This window comes from Erpetoichthys calabaricus, chromosome 8 (assembly GCF_900747795.2).
Source record: "Erpetoichthys calabaricus chromosome 8, fErpCal1.3, whole genome shotgun sequence".
Lineage (NCBI taxonomy): Eukaryota > Metazoa > Chordata > Cladistia > Polypteriformes > Polypteridae > Erpetoichthys > Erpetoichthys calabaricus.
The window spans coordinates 81,715,720-81,739,555 of record NC_041401.2 but is presented as its reverse complement, the minus strand read 5'-3'; the positions used below and the strand labels follow the sequence as shown (position 1 = coordinate 81,739,555).

The 23,836-nt window shown below is 39.0% G+C and overlaps 1 protein-coding gene across 1 annotated transcript in view; it reads right to left on the bottom strand.

Annotated features, from left to right (window-relative positions):
* Window positions 1-3,175: 3,175 nt before the first annotated feature.
* Window positions 3,176-23,836, bottom strand: part of LOC114655765 (carbonic anhydrase 14-like) — a gene marked incomplete at its 5' end in the record, with an annotated part of 35,035 nt that continues 14,374 nt past the window's right edge. The window contains 6 exons of the mRNA XM_051931243.1: window positions 3,176-8,603; window positions 11,688-11,864; window positions 14,685-14,705; window positions 18,045-18,065; window positions 20,157-20,248; window positions 23,362-23,431. Of these exons, the coding sequence (XP_051787203.1) occupies window positions 8,418-8,603; window positions 11,688-11,864; window positions 14,685-14,705; window positions 18,045-18,065; window positions 20,157-20,248; window positions 23,362-23,431 (567 nt within the window). The remainder of the gene's footprint in view (window positions 8,604-11,687; window positions 11,865-14,684; window positions 14,706-18,044; window positions 18,066-20,156; window positions 20,249-23,361; window positions 23,432-23,836) is intronic.

Below are 23,836 nucleotides of genomic sequence, written 5' to 3'. Positions count from 1 at the left end.
CCACTCTCCAGGTGTCCCGGGGGGGGCAAGGTCCCTTGTCATCTGCCACAATAGATAGATATGAAAGGCACTATATAATAGATTTGAAGGTTCTATATAATGGATATACCGTCTAATAGATAAGTGCCGCTTCATTTTGCTCCCCTCCCCCCCAGAAACTGTGCCCCCATCCAAATGTTTTTGCCACCACAGCCTCCAAGTCAACCAAAGCTTGGTTGAGGAATATGTCATGGAAAGCCCTGGAGTGGCCTTCAGTCCCCAGATTTAAAGCCCATTGAAAATCTTTGGTGGTATTTGAAGACGGTAGTTGCAGGAAGCCATTTAACATCAATAAGCCAGAGACTTTTGCACATGAAAAATAGGCAAAGATTCCAACAAGAAGCAAGAAGTGCAAGAAGCTTTCAGCAGTTATCAAAATGGTTATTAAAAGTTATACAGTAAAGGCTAAAGGGTGCCCCACAAAGTACTGAAGTTGGGGGATGAATAATAGTGCACATGTACATTTATCTGTGGTGGGTTGGCACCCTGCCCAGGATTGTTTCCTGCCTTGTGCCCTGTGTTGGCTGGGATTGGCTCCAGCAGACCCCCGTGACCCTGTGTTCGGATTCAGCGGGTTGGAAAATGGATGGATGGATGGATGTACATTTATGAAAGGACTGCAACTCTCAAGTCAATTTATGTTCTCAAATAACACTAAAATGTCTCAATAATTTGTTAAATGAGGCCTTTTGTCATATTTTCATTAACCTCGATTCATATCACTGTAAAGTATTTGAGGTGTGACTGTTTAATATTTCTAATTATATATATATAGTCACACATGTGCACATAGGAGACGGTTTACAGCTAACAGTGCTATTTCTCAGTCGGACCAGGTGTTGGCGCAGTCCCTGATCCTTTCTCCTTTTGTCCCTTTGCAGATCAGTGAAGAACCTGCCTCCCAATGACATCATCACCAGTTCACCCCTTGTTGAAGCCACTTTCAGCACCCTTTGCTGACATATTCGGAACCCACAACTGCTCTTCCTGCCACATCAGTTCCTGTTCTGGCTTCCCTGACTTCAACCTCTTCCTCCATTCAACCATGTTTATAGAACAGCTTATCAATCTGTTTCTGTTTTGGACTCCAGACTTTAAAGATGTGCATTTTTTTGCCAAATTTTCAAGTATACAGGGTGACCATCCCCAAACCCTTTTGTGACTCCAGTCGTCCTCTTTACTACTATTATATTCAGTGTATATATATAATATACATGCATATACAGACCATCCACATTTATTGGCACCCGTGGGAAAGATCAAACTTCATTACAAAATTTCTTTTTGGAGAATCTCTTCCTGATCAAAAATTAAAAATCCAACCTTCAAGTGAGGTCAGTTTATTCTGAGAAAAAAAAATTCCTCAACAAATTCTTCTCAGAAATGTTACAATTATTGGCATGCATTTGCATTTAATACTTTCTACAACCTCCCTTTTTCAATCAAACAGTACAGTGTCTTCACTAACATAAGGTTGGGGAAAATTGAGCAGGGAATCCAAGCTTTCTCTTTACAGAATCTCTCCAGATCATCCAAGGTCTTATCTTGTGAGCTCTCATCTTCATCTTAACCCAAAGGTTTTCAATGGGGTTTAGGTCTGAGGAGCAAGCTGACAAAGACCAAAGGTTGATTCTGTGTTCCTTTTTACAATTTTGGTGTAGATTTGATCATATGTTTTGAATCATTATCCTGCTGGAAGATCCAACAATGACCCAGCTTCAGTTTCTTGGAAGAGGTAGCCAAGATTTTAAACTTGAAATCTCCTGGTACTTCATGATGCCATATACCCTAACAAGGTTACCAGGGACTTTGGAGGAATAACAGCCACACATCACAGAACGGCCAACATACTTGACAGTGGGATCAGATTCCCATCATTGTAGCTATCCTATTTGTTGCCATAAAAATCAACTTTAATATTGTCTGACCATAAAACAATCAAGAGCTTCAGTAGCATTTAGCTAACTGCAGGTGCTGATATTTGTGGTTAAATGACAGGAAAGTCTTTTTCCATTGTGCATTCCAAATAACCTGTTGGCATGGAGGGGACATTTAATGATAGTTTTGGAGACTCTTCTGACCCAACAATTCCAGTTGGAACTTTTTAAATATTGCCCTAACTGTAGAAATGGGCATTTTCAGACAAGTAGCAAATTTTTTTTACAGCCATTCCATGAGGAAGGTCAACAAACTTTCTCATTCCCACGTTGACGAATGAATAAGGGAATTTGGCCTTTGTGCCACCCTATATTTATACCACAGGGAAATGGGAAGTTACAATTACTCCTCAAATCTTCCTACACGTCAACTTAAAAATTAAGTCAAATATAACTGGAAAAAATGCTTAGGTTACACTTTATTAATAAGAACTTCCAGGGGTGTGTTTTGTTACAATTTTGTTCTCAGAACAAATTTACTTCAATTAAAGGTTGGATTTCTCATTCTTGTCAGTGTGATGTTAATTCACTAAAAGGTTAATTTTGCAATAACCCTTTCTACTGTGCCAATTATAGAAATTTAGAATCCCAGGTTCAACATTTTGAGCTCCCAAAGTACTCTTGTCTTCTCCACATGGTCCTAGAGAGCAACTATGCAAAATTTGGTCCAGATCTGTTAAAGGATCTAGGATTATATAGGGAACATACAGGAACCACTATCCTGGTAAAATTGGGAGCAAGGCAGACCAGGAGAGGATATCAGCACATAACAGGGCCCACCCACACAAACACAGACACACGGCCAATTTAGAGTTATCAGTTAAGCTAACCTGTCCGTCTTTAGAGATGTAGGAGGAAAACCTCTGCAGACTCCACATGAGCAGACAATGACTGGGTGTGGGATTTAAACCCAGTAGCACTGCGATGTCTGCTTTTCAAAGTAATTTACATTGATTACAAATGCATTCTGATATAGCAGTTCCATAAGCTTTGATTTTCAAGCATCACTTTATTTTTCAGGTTGAATAGTAAATGTTACTGCCAAGATATCTTGTCTTAGAAACATTTAAAGAAGATACTTCAAATGTCACCCATATTATGGTTACAAGCTCAACATATGACCATGGAAATTAAATATAATTGCAAATACAACCTCAGCTGTACAAATGTAAGAAAATAAATATGAGAACTATAGTAAGTAGAATTGTAAACCTTTATTACATTCACTTCAAACATACAGCAAGTAGAACTGTAAATTATTCAAATATCCATTACAATAAATGCATGTCATTTGATACACTTGAGGGTTTTGCATTTTAATTGAAAGTTGCAGTAGTCTGACATGCAATCAATTAGTTAAAAAAACAAGAGTTTCATCAGCAGAATGATATAAACAACAAAACTCTGTCACGTCAATACTTTAAAAATATTTTTAAGCAGATAGCATTTAGCAGTACACGTTCAACTTTAAAGGAGTTACCTCAAGATAGGTTTCTCTCTAATTGTGGGAATAGAGAATTCTCCCTACAAACATCAATAGTGTGGATGTAATGATAATTTCACAACATAAAATTTCAAATTTTAATAACAACCTTAGGAACAATTGTATTGTCACTCCTTCAACACACCACTTTAATTTTAATTTGAGAACAGTAAAGAAATGTGTAACTTATTGCTAATATTAAACTTACTATCACTTAGACCCCGTCCTTAACAAAACAAATGAAACGCTCAATGACTGTTCGGGCAGCACCCGTTCTTTATGAATTATCAATAGCTCTTTACTGACTTGCATGTTCCTAATGCACTGAAAAAGTCAAACACACCTATAATAAAATATATATATATATATATGTTAGCCACACACATGCTTAATAAAAAAAATCAGCTACCACACACATGCTTAACAAAACCTATCTCAAATTTACCTTTTCTTTCTAAAATACTTCAAAACAGAGCTGGCCACACACACACACTTGATAATTAAGAGACCTATTTCAAATAATCTTTCGTATCCAAAATGCTTTAAAAAAATGGTTGCAACACAGCTTCATCCTCACCTTACACATCAGTTTATTTCAGAAATTCCAATCCAGTGTCTGCATAACAGAAATGGTGCTAACTGCACAATTCACGGTACAGAAATGGTGCTAACCTCAAACCCATAAATGAAATTCTAAACCATCAAGTCTGCAGTACTTACATTGTGATTTTAAGTGCAGTCTCTGACACCTTGACCCTCCTTTCTGTGACATAGGCTGGAATATTACAGGCTGGAATATTACAGGACTACTATCCATGCGTGTTTTATTTCATATTTATCAAATCGGCTTCAGCATGTATAGAAATGTGCTGACAGTACTCCATCATTGTGCTCAGAATTTAAAGCAAATTACATTTCTCCAATGGTGACCATAAATTGTTTCCAACGAGCGGATGAATGATAACTATGTCTTTAAATTTACTGGGTGGAGGGATGCAGACTGCAAAAATATTAGTCACTTTTCAACTCAGTTGGCCTAATCATTAGTTTTGCTGAATCAGCATGGGACTTGGGCATTATCTTTCACCACCAGTCTGCTCTGAGAAATTAATTGAAGCATTTATTTTCAATAAGAACTGATTACTGCAATGCAGGCTGTTTAAACTGCTCTGCATGAAGCTTTCAGTTAACTCAAAATGCTGCTGCAGAAATCTCTACAAAAACTAGAAAGCACAAACACATAACTCTAGTTCTCAAGTTCTCAAGTTTTTATATTGGCTTCCTTTTAAACAGCACTGATTTTAAAATCCCCCTCCATGACCAAGGACCTGCTTACTTATGTGAACTTATCAATACTAACAAACCAGAGTGAACATCAAGATCAAAATGTCAGCTATGTTATATAACTGGAGATTTATTTTCTCCAGAGATGGAACTGACTTGGGGTTCAATAATGAAATTCATGGGCTTATAGTGTTAGCACATTTCCTATGTGTTTAAACTAATCTATGTATAAAATGATTACCTATGTCTATGTGTTTAAACTAATCTATGTATAACAAGCATTTTTACAGTAAAGTGTGTAATAGCGTTTACCTGTGAATTTGTTACAGCGCTTTGAGTCTGCACTCAGTTGAGAGTACTATATAAAAATAAACTAGTGATAAACTGAGTGAGTTAAATTTAACTTCTGTGACAACATTTCATCTCTGATATTTCTTAATGCTGAACTAATTACAAGACAACTTTCCTACAGAGTGCTGTGAAAAGTGTATTAGGACTTTATGTATGCATAGGAGTGGCATGGTGGGATAGTGTTAAGCCACTGTATAGCTGCAAAAAAGCTGGGCTTGAATCTCCTTCTAGCCTTTTGCTTTTTCCAAGTACCAAAGACACAAAGGCTCGTCTTAGGTTTAACGACTGGCAGTTGCACAGAACTTATTCCCATTTTGTGCTTGATGCTGCCAGGATTAGACTCTGGATCTCTAACCTTAAAATTAAAGGGATAGAAGATTATATGTTGAATATATATGTTTTACACTATGTGACAAATTTAAAATACAAATCCATGACCCTTTAAATACAGATTATATATCCTGCTTAAATATGTAAAATCAAGGCAGGTTAATTGATTTATTCTTGATCACAAGGCTAAGCTTTGATACTGCACACCCTTTCCTACAAATGTATGAAGTGGCATGGTTTATAATTGAAATACTTCTATATTTTTAATCTAATTAAAGGGCACAGTGGGAGAGAAACTATTCCAGCAGCACAGTGCAAGGCAATAACCAACCCCAGAATGGGTGCCCACATATAATAGTGCCCACTCATAGCCAAACCTATACCAATGCAGGACCAGTTTAATATCAGCAGTTCGTGTGGCAGAACATTAGAGTACCAGAAGACAATACACACAGATGCAGGGGGAATGTGACTGGGCAAACATCTAAAACCCTCTCTTCTGGGTCAATGACTCAGCAATTCTAACTATTTTGCTACCCTGTGCCACCAATAATTTAACAACTAGTGGTATACCGAGGCCACAGTATCAAAAAGTAAACCAGTGATGCCTGCGCATGAGCACAAGTCACCAATACGGTGCTGCCCTGAGATCACAATTAGTATCAAAATATTTTAACGTGGAAAACATTGTGCAAAACCAGCTTTCATTTAAGTGAACCATAGTGTAATGTAAAAATATGCTGTGCAATTTGTAGACAAAGTCCAGAACTTCTAAGGTGACACTGATACTGCAATACACCTAGACAGGTGTTCACTTACTGTGAACAAACATGCTGCTGAAGCAGATATATCTGAATGGGCATCAGCTGCCTCGTAACTGGCTATATTTTTGTGTGTAGTGGATGTGTGGCTCTTCAAAGTCCAGAGAGGGATGTTACTAACTGGAGCAAGCTGTACTTGAACAATCTGTCAAGGCAGTCCAAAGCTGCCACACTGGAAATGCTGAGTACCTTCTTGAGCGATTAATAGGCAAAGTCAACAGTTCGCATAAGGCTTTGAGTGGCATTGCATGTGTCAACATTATGAAAATAAACCCAGCGCCAACAGCCTCATCTCCTGACACAACACACGCACTTTACATGCATTGCCAAGAAACATAAGTGAAAATCCTCCTCAAAAATATCTTGTACACCTTATGTTTTGCAACTATAAATTCCTTCTCTGGCACTTTTGAATTGTTATGTTGGCTGCTGGCATTATTGTCTTTATGTTGTAATGTATTTGGACAGGAGCTTTTTATATAATGACAGAGAAGGCCCAAAATCACATAGTAAGACTATCTCTGCATATTGATATGAAAACTTACAAAAATCAGCTAATTTACAAACATGACCATATTGGTGGGGCATACAGAAGCAAAACTAATCTCATTAATGCAGAAGTCTTAAACAGAGCAGATGCAGACTGGGGTTCAACCCTGATGTCAGTGTGCAATGTGTGCCATTTTCTCATTTACTATGTGCATTCCAAACTAAACCTGAACTTAAAATGTGTAATGTGTTTAGATGTTTACTCTGTAACAGCATGTTAAGGTGAGATAAAGCTTTACAACTTGGAAGACAATAAAGCATAACATAATAAAAAATACACACACCAAACAACTTGTATGGACACAATCTGTGCAAACAACTTCAAACAACAGATACAAATATGGACACAATCAATTCATAAATGTGTACAATTTTTTCATTTGCTATTATGCAATTTAAACCTGAACTTCCGTATATCTTTTAAAATAGATGTTTACTCTAACAGCAGAAAAAGTGTGATAAAGAAAGCATTAAAACTTAGAAGACAAAAGGGGAAAGGGTAAACACAAAAGTAACAAATATAATCCATTCAACCAAATTCAAGCAACTGATAAAGACATTTCAGTCATTGATCTTTGGTATTTTGGTATTTTACAAATGCAATCATAGAATAATGAGTACATATAGTAGGTGTCTTTATGACACCAGCCAAGAACATCACACCACACACACAACTCCTTTCTTGTATCATATTAAAAAAAATCAAATCTCAGGCAACGCCTAACTTGTACTTGTGGCCTAAAAAGATCATCACAATAGATGCTGAGAAGATTCTGATTGGGTAGATGTTCTGTTAATCAAGTAAATAAGGCCACTTATATTTCCATAAAATGTGCATCTTTATAGTAGAGTGTCTAGCTACATATCCATATTACTACTCAGTGGAGATTCAGAAGGGACTACTACCGGCATTAAAGTCATGGTTTGCAACTTGGAGAGGGTCTTTGCTGCAGGACACAAGATGGGGCAGGGGCAAATGAAGGCAAGATAACGTGACGATACAAGATTGAGTTCAGTGATGGAAATGAGATGGGATGGAGTCAAATACAGGTCGGAGATAGCGTGACCATACAAGACTAGGAGTTCGCTGAAGGGCAAGAGATGGGGTAGGGACAGATGCCGGACTGTTAACAAGACCTACTCTTTGCCTGCATTCTGGTATAAACTCATATTTAAAAAATAAGCAACAACAATCACTAGCAAATCGAATATGAAAACTGGTGAAATGAATAAATAACTAATATCTCATATTCTTTCCATACAGGACTATCTATGCAAACCTGACAATGCATGGAAAAACTCATGGCTCTTCATCATTTAACATCCCTGAAAACAAGACTACATATTTATTTCTCTGTGGAGGTCTTCAGCCAAGAGTTGCATTTCCACTGTAGCAAGGATATAAAAATGTTTTGAGAAAAACTATATCAAAATATATACTTAGTATTTAAAAATTATCTTTTTTGAAAATCACACAAAAGTTATTAAAAAAATTTGACTGGGAACAACATACTCATTAAGAAGCCATTCATCTGGTCAGTCATAAAAACAAAAACCAATTTTCAGCAAACAGATACTTATCAGAATTAAATATTTGCTAAATATATTTGCCAAAGGGAATCCTTAGTGAAGTTTAATGGTCAGTCCCAGTGTGGAGATGACAGAAAGCAGCAGGAGTGCGATTCCAGGTGATAAAGAGCTGCAGCCGGACCAGTAAACCTTTCTGTCATTTAGAGGCTGAAGGGGTCGAAAGTTCTTCATCAGAGCAGCACCAGATTTAGTTTTAAGGGTACCTGGAAACTTTTCAATCTGAAAGATTTCAAAAGGAAATAGACTTGTTAACTTCATGTTTTGTATGATAACTAATGACTTAAGTTATTAAGCTTGCTGGTAAAAGGTGACTATGAAAGGTACTGTATATATTAAAGGCTGACTCATCAATGTCTTTTTTAAAGGTTTTCAAGTTAGTGCCCCGTACCTTCAATTCTCAGGAGTCATCATGGATTTTTACTGCCATTTATCGTATCATCTCACTATACTGAGCCAGTAATTTGTTCAGAAAAATACGTTTAATGTTTTCACTTTTAATGATTTTAAATGTTTTATCAAGTAGTTGTTGGCACCAGTCATTTATAACCTGAAACAAAGGGCTAAGCTATTTAATAAATTAAGCAATTACAGTACATTGACAGCCTGTGCTGGTCCAGCCTGACCATCAGGGTGCATCACATCCATAGGCTGCAGTGAGGAGTACTTGTACGTGTAAGTGCTATGGTTCACTCAGCCTGTCATGTGTGTTGTTCACATGTTTCTCACATTATCCTGGACATCACAGCTCTTGAAAGAGTCCAAGAAAAGCCAAAAGGTTATTTGAATGTGAAACTAGAAATGATATAAAGTCTAAGTAAAGTGCTTTATTAGACATTAGAGTTTGTTTTGATGACTGATATTAATAAACTGTCAATTTTTCATGCAGTACAGTGTTATTTGAACACAAAAATTAGGTCATTTTGGGGCCAGGAAACATTTAAAAATGTTTTTCAATTTAAATGTATTGTAATTAGGTGTTCAAGGTATGAAAATTCACTTTATGAAGGGGTTTTCTGAAATGAATTAGCTTCTTAAAAGCAGGGAAGTCTATAAACCTCTCCCATTACAGCCCAACCCAATGAATCGAGATACAATTATCAAGACGTCCTCTCGTGTTGAATGTCACTGCTTTATGTTAGTTATTATACTCATAATTCAGTGATTGTAATACAAATCACACGTGAAAAGAACGGAGCCTAACTAAACTATTTCAAGTTTGTAAGAACTATTTTGTTGACTACATATAAAACAAGTGGTGGGCACAGTGGTAGCACGGCTGTCTCATTCAAGTCATGGGTGTTTCCCTGCATGTTCTCATGTCTGTCTGGGTTTCCTCATGGTGCATTAGAATGGTGTTCCTGCATTGGCCCTAGTGTGCTTGTGTGTTTAGATGTGTGAGTTCACTCTGCAATGGGCTAGCGCCCTGTCCAGGAGTTGTTCCTGCATTGTGTCTAATGCTTGCTGGGAAATGCTCTAACTTTCCCATGACCCTGTTCCAGATAAGTGGGGTTTTGAAAATGGATGGATGGATGGATGGATGGATGGATGGATGGATGGATGGATGGATGGATGGATGGATGGATGGATGGATGGATGGATGAATGCATTGAAACCTATTTAATAGAGTAATTTGCTCATGGGCAGATTTTACTTGAGTAATTTTTCAGAGAAGGTACTCTGCTCTTGCTCATGTATGACTACTGAGGACTTCGTGGACAAGACCATGCAAACCTTTGAAGGTATTAAGCAGGTATTTTGTATTGTATGTGCAAAAAATTGGTAACCAATGTAACTGATTAAGAACAGGAGTGATTCGTGTAATTAAGAACTTTTGCAACAAGAGCTGGCATCTACCTGGAGTCAGAGCAGAGTGAGGTGGAGTGTGTGAGTGAACAAAGGAACGAAGCAGCTAGGAGAGAGTGTTGGCACAAAACACCAGAGTGGCATGGTGGAAGAGGCCACTGAAGAGAACACATTGATTGCATCTCCCAGCTGCTAAAGCCCAACATCCCCCAAGTGTGGCTGATGTCAAATTTTGGAAGTGGACTCTGGCATGAAGAGTTAATGGTCCTTTTTAGGACCACTCATCAGCATGTGGCATAAAGTGGCTCAAGTACATTCCTTCAGCTCTTGCAAACCCAGCTTGTTACATTATTTTTTGAAAAGCTGGAAGAAGGCGATGATTGATTCTCCATTAAGTTAAAAATTGGGGGTGGGTAATAGTACAGTGAACAAGAGGGAATCACTGACAGAAGAGTGATGCATGTAGTTGTAGCATCTGGAGGAGATGTTAATGTATCACAGAAGTCAAAGAATTTCATGAACCTTGCAAAGATAGAAAATCTTTTCAATGGTCAAAGTTCACATTTCAAGTTTGATTTTAAATGTTCATACTTAAAATGCTATATCAGAGTTGTAGCCTACATTACACCCCAGAATTCTCCAGTAGACAGCGACAAGTGCATACTACAGCCAGTACCACATAAGCCTTCTCAAGCAAGCCCTACACTGTCAGACACAACTAACATATATATATAGAGTCAAGTATCACCAACCATGCTGAAGGATGTAGGAAACAAAGGCAGAGGGGATCGCACCCTCCAGGCAGGTGGGCAGGTATATGCAGATAGACTGGAGTGGTGCAGCAGTGGGACCCTCCAGCACCAAGTACAAACTTCAGTGCCCAATATGAAGTAAAAAAAGATATGAACAGCAAGTCCAACAAAAGCAGGACCGTCCAGGAGATGAATAGATAGACATACTTACAGTAAATGTAGCACAGTGCTGTTGCATGGTGGCTACCGCTGATGCCTCTCAGTTCAAGAGTTCAGTAACTCAGTTTCAGCTCTTGGGCACAGTCTTTACAGAGTTCTTGTGTTAGATACACTGAGGACTCTAAATTGGCCCTGGATGATTTGAGCATATATGCATGCATATGAGAGAATGTTCTCAGTGGTGGGCTGAGGATCATTTCTACATTTTTCATCAATATTCCTGGAATAGGCTGTAGCAGAAGCAACTCTGAACTTGATTATATATGTTTTTAACAGTGATTGAAGGACTCTAGCTTGTGTGCCCAGTACTAAAGTGACATCTCATCCTTTCCGATCCATTTAAATAATCTGAATTCCAGTCTTGTAAGTTACTTCTGTTCTAAACAGGATTACACAAGATGATACATGGCTAAATTAACATGAGAATCTGAGCAGGCTTTTCTCCACATAATATACAGAAGTGACTCGGTTTATATCTTATTGTATTGCTCTCTTCATTTTCCACTTACGACAGTCTTTGACAGCATACCTGGGTTGCTGACAGTTTGATTTTGGTATCAAACAGGGTCCACACAACAGCTTCATCACAGTTAGGAGTGGTGAGAGATCCAGCATAACGGTAATATTTGGTTAAATCTCCAGGGCTTGGAATAAAATCTGACAACTTTATCTTTATTTGTACATTTCCAGTAGCTGAAAAAGAAATGATACATTATTAAAAAGTTATCCATCCATCCATTTTCCAACCCGCTGAATCCGAACACAGGGTCACGGGGGTCTGCTGGAGCCAATCCCAGCCAACACAGGGCACAAGGCAGGAACCAATCCCGGGCAGGGTGCCAACCCACCGCAGGACACACACAAACACACCCACACACCAAGCACACACTAGGGCCAATTTAGAATCACCAATCCACCTAACCTGCATGTCTTTGGACTGTGGGAGGAAACCGGAGCGCCCGGAGGAAACCCACGCAGACACGGGGAGAACATGCAAACTCCACGCAGGGAGGACCCGGGAAGTGAACCCAGGTCCCCAGGTCTCCCAACTGCGAGGCAGCAGCGCTACCCACTGTGCCACCGTGCCGCCCTATTAAAAAGTTATACAGTTGTATATTAAAGATGGATTGTTAAGTTGCTGACCTGTACTGTTCATACTAATGTTGCAATTGTTGGAAAAGGAAATTATTTGGATATACAGTACAGTGTTTCACAATGCTGGGGAGCAACAGATTCCTCTCTTGTTACACTGGTGTTAAATTGCTGAGGGTACTGCATAGATGATAGGGAGACTAACATGACTACAATCCAAGTAACAAGTGAGCAGTATTAATCTACCTTGTTTTTTAAGAATTTAAATTTCTAATTGCTACTGTGAAGATGTGGCCTTTTGAGTGACACTGCCACATTGCAGGGGTTTCAGCTCCCAGTCAGGTTATACCCACAACCTATCACAGACTTAAAAGTATATACTTTCTGACAATCAGATGAATGCATTTGAAGCTCACGTTTGGAATCTGTAACTTCCCAAACATGCACTGGTTCCCCAAATGCCTGCACACCTAGCAGAGCAAAATGTGTATTGAAAAATGAAAAGATGTGTGGTATTTTATTTAAAAAGTAAAAGATACAGCAACAGTTCAAACAAGATCATTAGTCTTATTTGATTAAATTAACTTTTAATATGCAGAAAATATTTTTACTTTAAAATGCCTCTGAAAGGGTGATCAATACTGTTCTTTAATAGGATTAGCCAATAATAACTATACAGTTAAGCTTATGTACGGGTTGGGGTTGCTGAACAAGGCAGTGAGACAAAAGGACAGCTGCTGTACAAGCTTTCAAATGTTCACACAGCAAGCCAGCAGCTGATCCGACTGCATTTCCTTAGCATGCGTTCAGCACCCCTCTTCCCAACACAAGCGGCGGATACGCGTAGCGCGCCCCCTTGGGGGAGGGGGGGTGATTGGGGGAGGGCGAGCCAGGGGGCAATGCCTCCTAGTAATACAGATAATTGGTACACGTAATAGATAGATAGATACTATCTATCTATCTATCTATCTATCTATCTATCTATCTATCTATCTATCTATCTATCTATCTATCTATCTATCTATCTATCTATTACGTGTATAGACATTCCACAATATAACACCTTAGTTTTCAATTTATTCTACTTCTATTTATTCTACCATTCAAAATTCATGTGATCCGAGACTTTAGGTCATCAAACGCTTTCTGCAGATTTGATGAAATACATGGGAGTTTTAGGCTTAAGCAGTTCAAATGAAAGTACGTCTGTACTTTGATTTTAGCGCTGCAAGTGCAGATAACACGGCTCTAGTAGAAGTACCAGAGGTTGGGAATGGCAGCATGAACCTCACAGCCATGTCTGAAAGCTCTGGATATTCAGTATGTAGCAGAAAGACTTAGTACATTCTACGTCTTTGCAAGAACCTTGCTACCGTATCTTAACAGAAAATACAGGAATTGATATTTTTAGTTATAATCGGTACCAAATAAGTAGTTTCAGCATCAGAGCATCGATTAATGTGGTATCGATGTGCCCACCACTACCAGTCAACCTTATAGTTACAGATGGAAAACGTATGAACGTGCCGTACACCACACACTGCTGTTGAGGTGAGTCGCTGACACAGAAAAAAATACGTAAACTTCGACTCGATGTATTTTACTATTTGCCATTATATTTACGCCTCGTAACCAAAGGCTGTTTTCGCGCATTTCGTGCATTTGCTGAGAAATGTCGACACAACCCGAATGGAAAGCTCTTCAATCAGAAGCGACTGCAGAGTCAGATTGGCAGGCAAGGATTTAGAAAACTTTAACAACATCCTCTCTTTAAGATGAACTAGATTAGCTTTAGAGATGATTTAACACGACTAGCCTGTCGAATATTTCATATGAATACAAAACACTTAACAAGCCGCCGAGATCTTTTCCCTCATTGGAAAGTTTGAAAGAAGACCATGGTTTTACGTAATTGTAGTTTACGTTGTAAGCTACACACACCAGAGGTGGTACACTCGGTGCAGCTCAACACTTTAAAAACAGACTGAAAAGAGAATAGAAACCATGTGAAACTGGCCATTAAATTTTCAATTTTCAGTGTACCTCTTGAAGTCTTTACATACCCCTGGGGGTATCCGGACCACACTTTGGGAAGCACAGTGCCGCACTTTGAGAAACAATGTCCTAATGGAAGCACGTGAAGCGGGCTATACCCCTTTACTAAATTTGCTGTTTTAAATGATCATCCCATCTATTATATGTGTTAGTACAGTTATCTACTATACTATGCACAATGTGTAATTATTAATTTGCATTAATGCATGATGCCTATAGCTATAATGTATTATTGAATATCCTTCCATAGATCATTTCTTTCATAGCATGTGGTCATAATACTTCACACTGGTCATATAATCTTCTCAAATATTAAAAAAACACATCTGCAAACCTCCATCCTGCCATTACACCAACAGCGCCACAAAATTATACATACCTGCAGCTGCTTCTTCTGCCCCTGCTGATGAAAAAAGAACAAAATAAGTTACAGCAGAACACAAAATGAGTTACAGCAGAACTATGTGGCACACGCAGCGATTTGCCATTGCGATTTGGTTGTTCAGTTCTTGCGTTGTAAATTCAGTAAACATCCGCCCTTCCTCGATAGACTATAGCCTGAATTCTAAAGCCTAAAACTGGCTACGAAAGCGAGGTAGTAAGTTAACTACATAAAGTATGGTGGCCGCTGTTTTATTTAGTGAGGTTACATTAACAGGGTTATCATGTGAAGCAGTGCCTATCAAAGCCAGCCAAACACAGCATGACAAGATGGCTAGAAAATACGTTTAAACCAACATGACAAACTACAGGGGACAAATGAGTTTAAGTACTATAGCTAGAAGACACTTTGCTGTCACCCAGTGCTAAGTCGTGAACTAAATTATTTTAGTCTTATTTTAATTTTGTATTTTGTCTTTTATTTTTCTTTTCTTCATTATGTAAAGCACTTTGAGCTACTTTTTGTATGAAAATGTGCTATATAAATAAATGTTGTTGTTGTTGTAAATGGAGTACTGTAAAGTTGACTTTCCTCGCCTGTTCTTTGTAAAATGGTTAGATGCAGAGAGCGAATGGAGTTTTAAAGTCACGTGTGCAGGATTGGACCATTTGGGAGGGGGCAACTCCTTTTCCCCTTCAGCAGGGGTTCCCAGACCTTTGAAGACTTTATACCCCTTTTCAGCTCCAGAAACGCCCCTCGTACCCCCTTACCAATGCCTGTGAATATAATTGGCACGCCGTAATAGACATTCCACGAAAACACTTTAGTTTTCCATTTTTTCTACTTTCGAGTTTATTCACTTCACCATTAATGTTATCGATGGGCTTAGGTCCTAAAACGGTTTCTGCAGATTTGATGAAATGCACGAGTCTCAACTGAAAGTCTATGACTGTACTTCGATTTTAGTACTGCGAGTGCAGATAAAACGGCTCTATCAGAAATACCAGAGGTTGGGAATGGCAGCAGGAACCTCACAGCCATGTTTGAAAGCGTTGGATATTCAGTATGTAAACTTCACACCAAACGTTTCCTAGCGGTTTGTGTTTATATTCACTTTAAGTCTTCATTTATGGCAATCTCTGTTGAAGTCTCCTGCTGACTTAGTTGGAGATGAGGAGTGTTGGCGCTGCTGCAACGAAAGAATTGCGCTTCGAAAAGATCGCACCGACAATCGCAGCAAAGTACAATCGTTACTGCACAGCCAGATGTGTCAGATGTTTGACATTTTTATTATCATCTCGCTTTCATTTGACACAGTCCGCCAGATCAAATTCGGGGGGAAGACGACGATTTTAAAAATACAAAGTTACGTATAAAATGATATTTCATTACATTAGACGTTGCTACAAATGCAATTAAAATACTTTTAAATCCACTTAAGTTGCAAAATAATATTTTTAATTCACGTTTACTTACTCGGGCACTTAATTTTAAGAAAAAAACACTAGTTTCCGTGGTTTTCAGCTTCAAATTAGGCATAGCTACTAAGTATTTTTGCACTTTATTAAGACTAACATTTTATGGGCATTGGTTAAACTGTCAACTGTATTTCAAATAGAAGAAAAAAAGAAAACGCGTGCAGAACCAATGATAAAAATAATTAAAACGTCTTTGGTAAAACGTTTTTGGTAACCCCACCAGTCTACATAACCCTGATAGCAGCAAAGTTGCCTGGACAGCGTCTCGGGCTTCTTTTTGAAAACTCTTACAATTGTAACGTCCCCCTGGCACTGCAACTAAACCACCGGATTTCAGATTTGCATCATTTTGATGTTTTTCCGCGTCTTTTGGACAGCATGTGTGCTTTTAAATGTTGAAAAACACTCATGGTTTCGCTATTATGCTGCTGTTTCTCCTCACAAATATTGCATCAGGTTGCATTTTTACATCTGTGAAAAGTAGTAGTATACAATGCTAGGCTTCCGGTCACCTATTGTCTCACACAATTTTCGCTTGTGTAAGCGGAGCGGCTTTATGGCATTCATGCGTCTCAGCGTGACTGGCCATTTTAGTACGTGTGAGCAGAACGTGTTAGTGCATTCTACGTCTTTGCAAGAACTTTGCTACCGTATCTTACAGAAAAAAAAAGGTAACCGATATTTTTAATGATAATCGGTAACAAATAAAGTTTAAGCAGCGAAGTGTTGATTAATGTAGTATCGATGTGCCCACCACTAACAGTTGGCGTTAAGTTACAGTGTAACATCCGATTCATTTTACTATTTGCCATTATACGCATATTTACGCCTCGTTAACTACAGGCTGTATGTCGCTAGATTGTGCATTTGTGGTGAAATGCCGACATAACCCGATGAACAGCTGCTCAGTCAAGCGAACCGAGGGCATCAGCTGCAGTGTCGGCCTTGTTGCAGGTAAAGATTTAGCTTTAGCCAACCTTAACAGCATCCATTTTTAGATAAACTAGATTAGTTTTAGAGATGATTTAGCACGACTAGTCTGCCGAATTATTTGTTATGAATACAAATAGTGAGAACGATTGAAATTAAGACCATGGTTTTGCGTAATTGTACTCGTAGTTTACGTTGTACGCTACACACACTGCCCAGCTCAGTGCAACACATTACAAATAGAGACTGAAAAGAGAAAATATGTTATTATGTAAAATTCGCCATTACATTTTTAATTTTCCGCATACCTCTTCAGAGTCTTTACGTACCCCCTGGGACGGTATCCGGATCACACTTTAGGAAGCACTGTCCTAATGGATAAATGCTCATACCATCCATCCATCCATTTTCCAACCCGCTGAATCCGAACACAGGGTCACGGGGGTCTGCTGGAGCCAACCCCAGCCAACACAGGGCACAAGGCAGGAACCAATCCCGGGCAGGGTGCCAACCCACCGCAGTAAATGCTCATACCCCTTTACTAAATTTGTTTTTTTTAATAGGATTAGTCAACAGACATCGGTGTATGTACTGCACATTCAAGCCCGCGTGCTCCCAAATATGGATTAAGACGGCTGTGTGTCTAACCAAACACCACAAACATAAGTCAGGACTTCCGCATAAACGCAGAAAGGCCATCCATTGTACGTCTTATTTTCTCAGTCACACCATTATGTACTGTACTATGCACCATGTGTAATTAATAATTTCCATTAATGCATGATGCCTGTAGCTATAATATTGCATGTTTCCGTGGATCATTTTTTTCATATCCTGTGGTCATATCAATACTTCACACTGGTCATATAATCTTCTGTAATGTTAAAAAAAAAACACATCGACAAACCTCCATCCTCTCATTTCACCACAGCACCACAAAGATACATACCTGCAGGTGTGACTCCTGCTCCTGTTGATGAAAAAGAACAAAATGAGTTGCAGCAGAACTGTGAAGCATGCAGCAATTTGTTATTGCGATTTGGCATTTGGTTGTTCAATACTTCTGTTGTAAATTCAGTAAACATTTTTCCTTCCTCAATAGGCTACAGAGCCTAAATTCTAAAGCCTAAAAACTAGCTACGAAAGCGAGGTAGTAAGTCAACTACTTAAAGCAAGGTGGCCGCAGTTTTATTTAGTGAGGTAACATTAACATGGCTGTCATGTGAAGCAGTGCCTATCAAAGCCAGCAGACACAGCATGATAAAATGGTAGAAAATGCGTTTAAACTAATATAACAGACTATAGGGACAAATTAAATTAGGTACTATAGCTAGTAGTCACCAGTGCTAGTCGTGAACAAAATGGAGTATTGTAAAATTAACTTTTCTCACCTGTTCTTTAGAGTTTTAAAGTCACTTGTTCAGGGTTGGACCATTTGGGAGGGGGCAACTCCTTTTCCCCTTCAGCAGGGGATCCCAGACCTTTGAAGACTTTATACCCCTTTTCAGCTCCACACACACTCCGTGTACCCCCTTACCAATGCCTGTGTGCGCATAGTCCAGATATTTGGCATGCCGTATATATAGACATTACAAGATAGCACTTTAGTTTTCAATTTATTCTATTTTTCGTATTCATTCTACTTCACCATAAATGTGACCGATAGACCAGGGACGTTCTTAGGCATACGCGAAATATGCATCCGCGTAGGGCCCCGACCGTGAGGGGGGCCCCTGTCATGCCCCTGGCACTGCAGCCGTCTGTGCCAGTCCCAGGAAATTCAGTTCAGTGGTCTCTTAGTCTTATTAGCAAATTGCAAACTTCACCTAAATCCCTAATAATATTGTCACGCCGTCATAACTTTGCCAAATGCACTATAGCAAACGTTAATTTTAGAGATTTGTTTTGGATTCATTCAGAGAGATCCCCATAAAATCATGAAATATCCCTATATTACCGGCTTTTACCAGATCCAGAACAAAATCAATACTTTACCACTCTGCATACACACAAGAGTACATGTAGGCCTACTGGTCATCTAAGGCCTTTTCCCGACGTTTTATTAGAACACCTTCATGAGCTCCGGCAGGGCTCGGACCACCTCCCCCCCCCATGTGGGGCCTGCACATCCGGGGCCCACACATTTCTGAACCGTGTAGGGCCCCCAAACTGCTAAGAACAGCCCTGGATGGGCTTATGTCCTCAAACGGTTTCTGCAAATTTGATGAGATAGATAGATAGATAGATAGATAGATAGATAGATAGATAGATAGATAGATAGATAGATAGATAGATAGATAGATAGATAGATAGATAGATAGATAGATAGATAGATAGATAGATAGATAATCTACTTTATGCATGAGAGTACTAGTCTTAAACAGTTCTCAATTGACAGTCTTGTCTGTAATTTGATTTTAGTACTGCGAGTGCAGATAAAACGGCACTAGCAGAAATACCAGAGGTTGGGAATGGCAACAGGAACCTCACAGCCATGTTTGAAAGCTTTGGATATTCAGTATGTAAACTTTACACCAATCGTTTGGTAGCGGTTTGTGTTGATATTCACATCAAGTCTTCATTTGTGGCAATCTCTATTGAAGTCTCCTGCTGACTTCCCAACAGGGATGAGCTCCGGTAACACAATTGTGGCCCCAGAGCAACCCAGGTGGGAAGTGTTCCGGGGGATGTAATGTGCATCCCATGGCCGCTACCCGGATCCAGTGCCAAAGGGGCGTCCTGGCCATCCGCCACAATAGTTATCAGTGTATGTACTGCACATTCAAGCCCGTGTGCTCCCAAATATGGATTAAGACGGCTGTGTGTCTAACCAAACACCACAGACACAAGTCAGGACTTCAGCATGAAATCAGAAAGGCCATCGCTTGTACGTGTTAGTTCTTCAGTCACACCATTCTGTACTGTACTGTGTACCATGTGTAATTATTAATTTGCATTAATGCATGATGCCTGTAGCTATATTATTGCATTTCCTTCCATAGATAATTTTTTCATATCCTGTGATCATATTAATACTTCACACTGGTCATATAATCTTTACCAAAATTAAAAAAACACATCTGCAAACCTCCATCCTCCCATTACACCACAGCACCACAAAGTTATACATACCTGCACCTGCTTCTCCTGCTCCTGTTGATGAAAAAGAACAAAATGAGTTGCAGCAGATCTGTGAAGCACACACAGCGATTTGTTATTGCGATTTGGCATTTGGTTGCTCAATACTTCTGTTGTAAATTCAGTAAACATTTTTCCTTCCTCAATAGGCTACAGAGCCTGAATTCTAAAGCTTAAAACTAGCTACGAAAGCGAGGTAGTAAGTCAACTACGTAAAGCAAGGTGGCCGCCGTTTTATTTAGTGAGGTAACATTAACATGGCTGTCATGTGAAGCAGTGCCTATCAAAGCCAGCAAGACACAGCGTGATAAAATGGCTAGAACATGCGTTTATCCCACTGTTTGTATTTATTCTACTTCACCATAAATGTGTTCGATGGGCTTAGACGGTTTCTGCAAATTTGATGAAAGGCAGCAGAGTTTTAGTCTTAAAAACAGTTCTCAATTAAAAGTCTTGTCTGTACTTTGATTTTAGTACTGTACTGCGAATGCAGATTAAACGGCTCTAGCAGAAATACAAGAGGTTGGGAATGGCAGCAGGAACCTCACAGCCATGTTTGAAAGCTTTGGATATTCCGTATGTAAACTTTACACCAATCGTTTGGTAGCGGTTTGTGTTGATATTCATATCAAGTCTTCATTTGTGGCAATCCCTATTGAAGTGTCCTGCTGACTTGGTGGGAGATGATGAGTGTTGGCGCTGCTGCAAAAATCGAAGGAGCAGCGCTTTGAAAAGATCGCACCGACAATCGCAGGAAAGTACAATCATTACTGCACAGCCAGATGTGTCAGATGTTTAATATGTTCGTTATTATCTCGTTTTCGTTTAACACAGTCCGCCACGTCAAGTTCGTTGCAGACAAGAATCCATTCCGGGAAGGAAAACCCCGCGTATGTTCGTGTTATTGACATTGAGTTAAAAAAAAATCGGTCATTTTTAATACATGTAAACAGACAATCGTTTCATAAAAGTGCTTACACTGATTCCCTTTAAATACTAACTTTTAATCGAGAAATGAGCTTGTCATATTAGCTTTACTTTTAGTTAAGTTTCAAATTTCTATTTAGAAAAATATTAACATTTACACTTGATCCCAATTTGCCTTTGCAGGTAAGAGGCAGAGCAATCCCTGGATGGGTGACAGCCCGTCACAAGGTGAAAACACACACACACGACACACACACACATCAGGGGCCAGTTTAACATTGTCAGACCACCTAACCAGTGCATCTTTGGACGGCGAGAAAGATGACAGTTTTAATGATATTTCATTTCTCTAGATGTTGTTACAAATGCAATTAAAATACTTTTAAATCCACCAATGTTGCAAAATAATCAATATATTTTTTATATTTACTCGTGAACCATACATTTCAGAAAGAACTATAGTTTCTGTAAAGTTTTCATCTTCAAATTTGTACCAAGTGTTTTGCATAGTGTTAAGACCTAACATTCATATTTATGGATATTGGTTCAACTTTTCACTGTACAGTATTTCAATTAGAAGGAAAAAAAGGGACAGGACAAATGACAAAAGGAACGAAAGAGTCTTCTGTAAAGACTCTTTGGTATATCCCAGTCTACATAACCCTGCTAGTTAGCAGCACAGTTGCCTGCATAGCGTTTCGTGCCTCTTTTTGAACACTTTTTACAATTGTCACGTCCCCCTGGTATTGATTGCAGCTAAATCACCGTATTTCAGATTTGAATCATTTTGATGTTTTTCCACGTCGTTTCTATTGGTTAGGGTGTGTGCTTTTTAAATGTTGAAACAGACACATTGTTTTGTCATTATGCTGCTCTTTCTTCTCACAAATACTGCATCAGGTCGTCTCATATATTTTACATCTGTGAAAGTAGTAGTATATACAATGCTAGGCTTCCGGTCACCTATTGTCTCACAGCGTCTTCGCTTGTGTAAGCGGAGCGGCTTTATGGCATTCTTACGTCTCAGCGTGACTGCTCATTTTAGTACGTGTGCGCAGAAAGTGTGCGCAGAAAGTGTTAGTGCATTCTACAGAGTCTTTGCAAAAACTGTACCGTATCTTACAGAACAAAAATTGTACAGTTTAATCATCGAAGCATTGGTTAAAGTGGTATTCATATGCCCATCACTACCAGTCAGCATTACATTTACTGTTGGAAAACGCCTAACCGTGCACCAATTACTGCTGCTGAGGTGAGTCACCGACACAGGTATAAATGAAGCCCGACTCGATTTTATTATTTGCCATTATATCTACAGCTTGTAAACAAAGGCTGTTTTCGTTAGACTGTGTGCTTGTTGTGAAATGTCGACATAAGCCGACTCAAAGCTCGCTGGCATCGGCTGGAGTGTCGGACTTCGGCAGGTAAAGATTTAGCTTTCGCGGACTTTAACCACATCCATTCTTTTAGATAAACTAAATCTAGAGATGTTTTAACGAATGTTTCTTGTGGATGCAAACAGTAATCGGCAAAGCTCTTTTCCTTCATTGGAACATTTGAAATAAGACCATGGTTTTGAGTAATTGTAGTTTCCATTGTACGCTACACACACTAGAGGTGGTACGTACGTCGAAGCTCAGTGCAACGCATGATAAAATAGACCCACTGAACAGAGAATTGATGCTATCATGTAAAGTTCGCCATTAAATTATTAATTTCCGTTTACCTCTTCGAGGCCTTTATGTGCCCTAATTGGGGATATCCCGACCACACTTTGGGTATCACTGCCCAAATGGATACAATGCACATAGATACAATGAAGCGGGATATACCCTTCTACTAAATTTACTAAACTTGATAAATGAAACACGTGTGAATTTATGTATGAGCGCATGAAACCCTGTGCATGGCAGTTGGTCCGACCCGCGTGTTCCCTACGGCCACTGTGCCCCTGGTCGCAATATAAACCCAAAGTAGTTAACTTCAGCTTTTATGAAAAAGTGTTACACTTTAAAAAAAAGTTTTATAACCTGCAGAAGTTTTTCATTCATGTGAACTAATAAATTAAATGGGCGATTATGAACTGTGTGGCTGGGTGATTATAAAGTTTCTGGGAGTCCTGAATCAAGTGGTTCTTTGCCCAAAAGAAGACACTGGCTATTTGCAGTCATGGTCACTTGCCTTCTTAAAAGTTTGCTTACCTTCAGGGGTGGCGACTTGACTTAGTACATCAATTAGTGGAGTGTACTTGGAATTGTCTTCTTTTGAAACCTATAAGAACAGATTTGATTTTTTGGTTGATTACCAAAAATCTATGATGTTTCACTGCAAAGATCAGTAAAAACAATTGCTTTCTTTCTACAATTAAAATACATACAAGGCAACTGGAAACAGACTGATGCATGAATTGAGTGTACCTGGCAATTAACCAGCAGCATACACTCTTATTGGGTTGTGTGGTTCCTTGTAGAACTATTGCTCGAACATGAACTAGTTTTATTCTGGGATGGGTTCTTTATATATCAAGTTGGTATTATCTGAAAAGTTTTGTAATATGTAGAAAACATGTTTTTATTAATGTAGGATAGGCTACCTAGCCGACCACTAACAGATTAAGAACTTTAAGTTTGCAGCATTAGACCTTTTAAAATTATGGCCTTTGGTATTTTACAAATC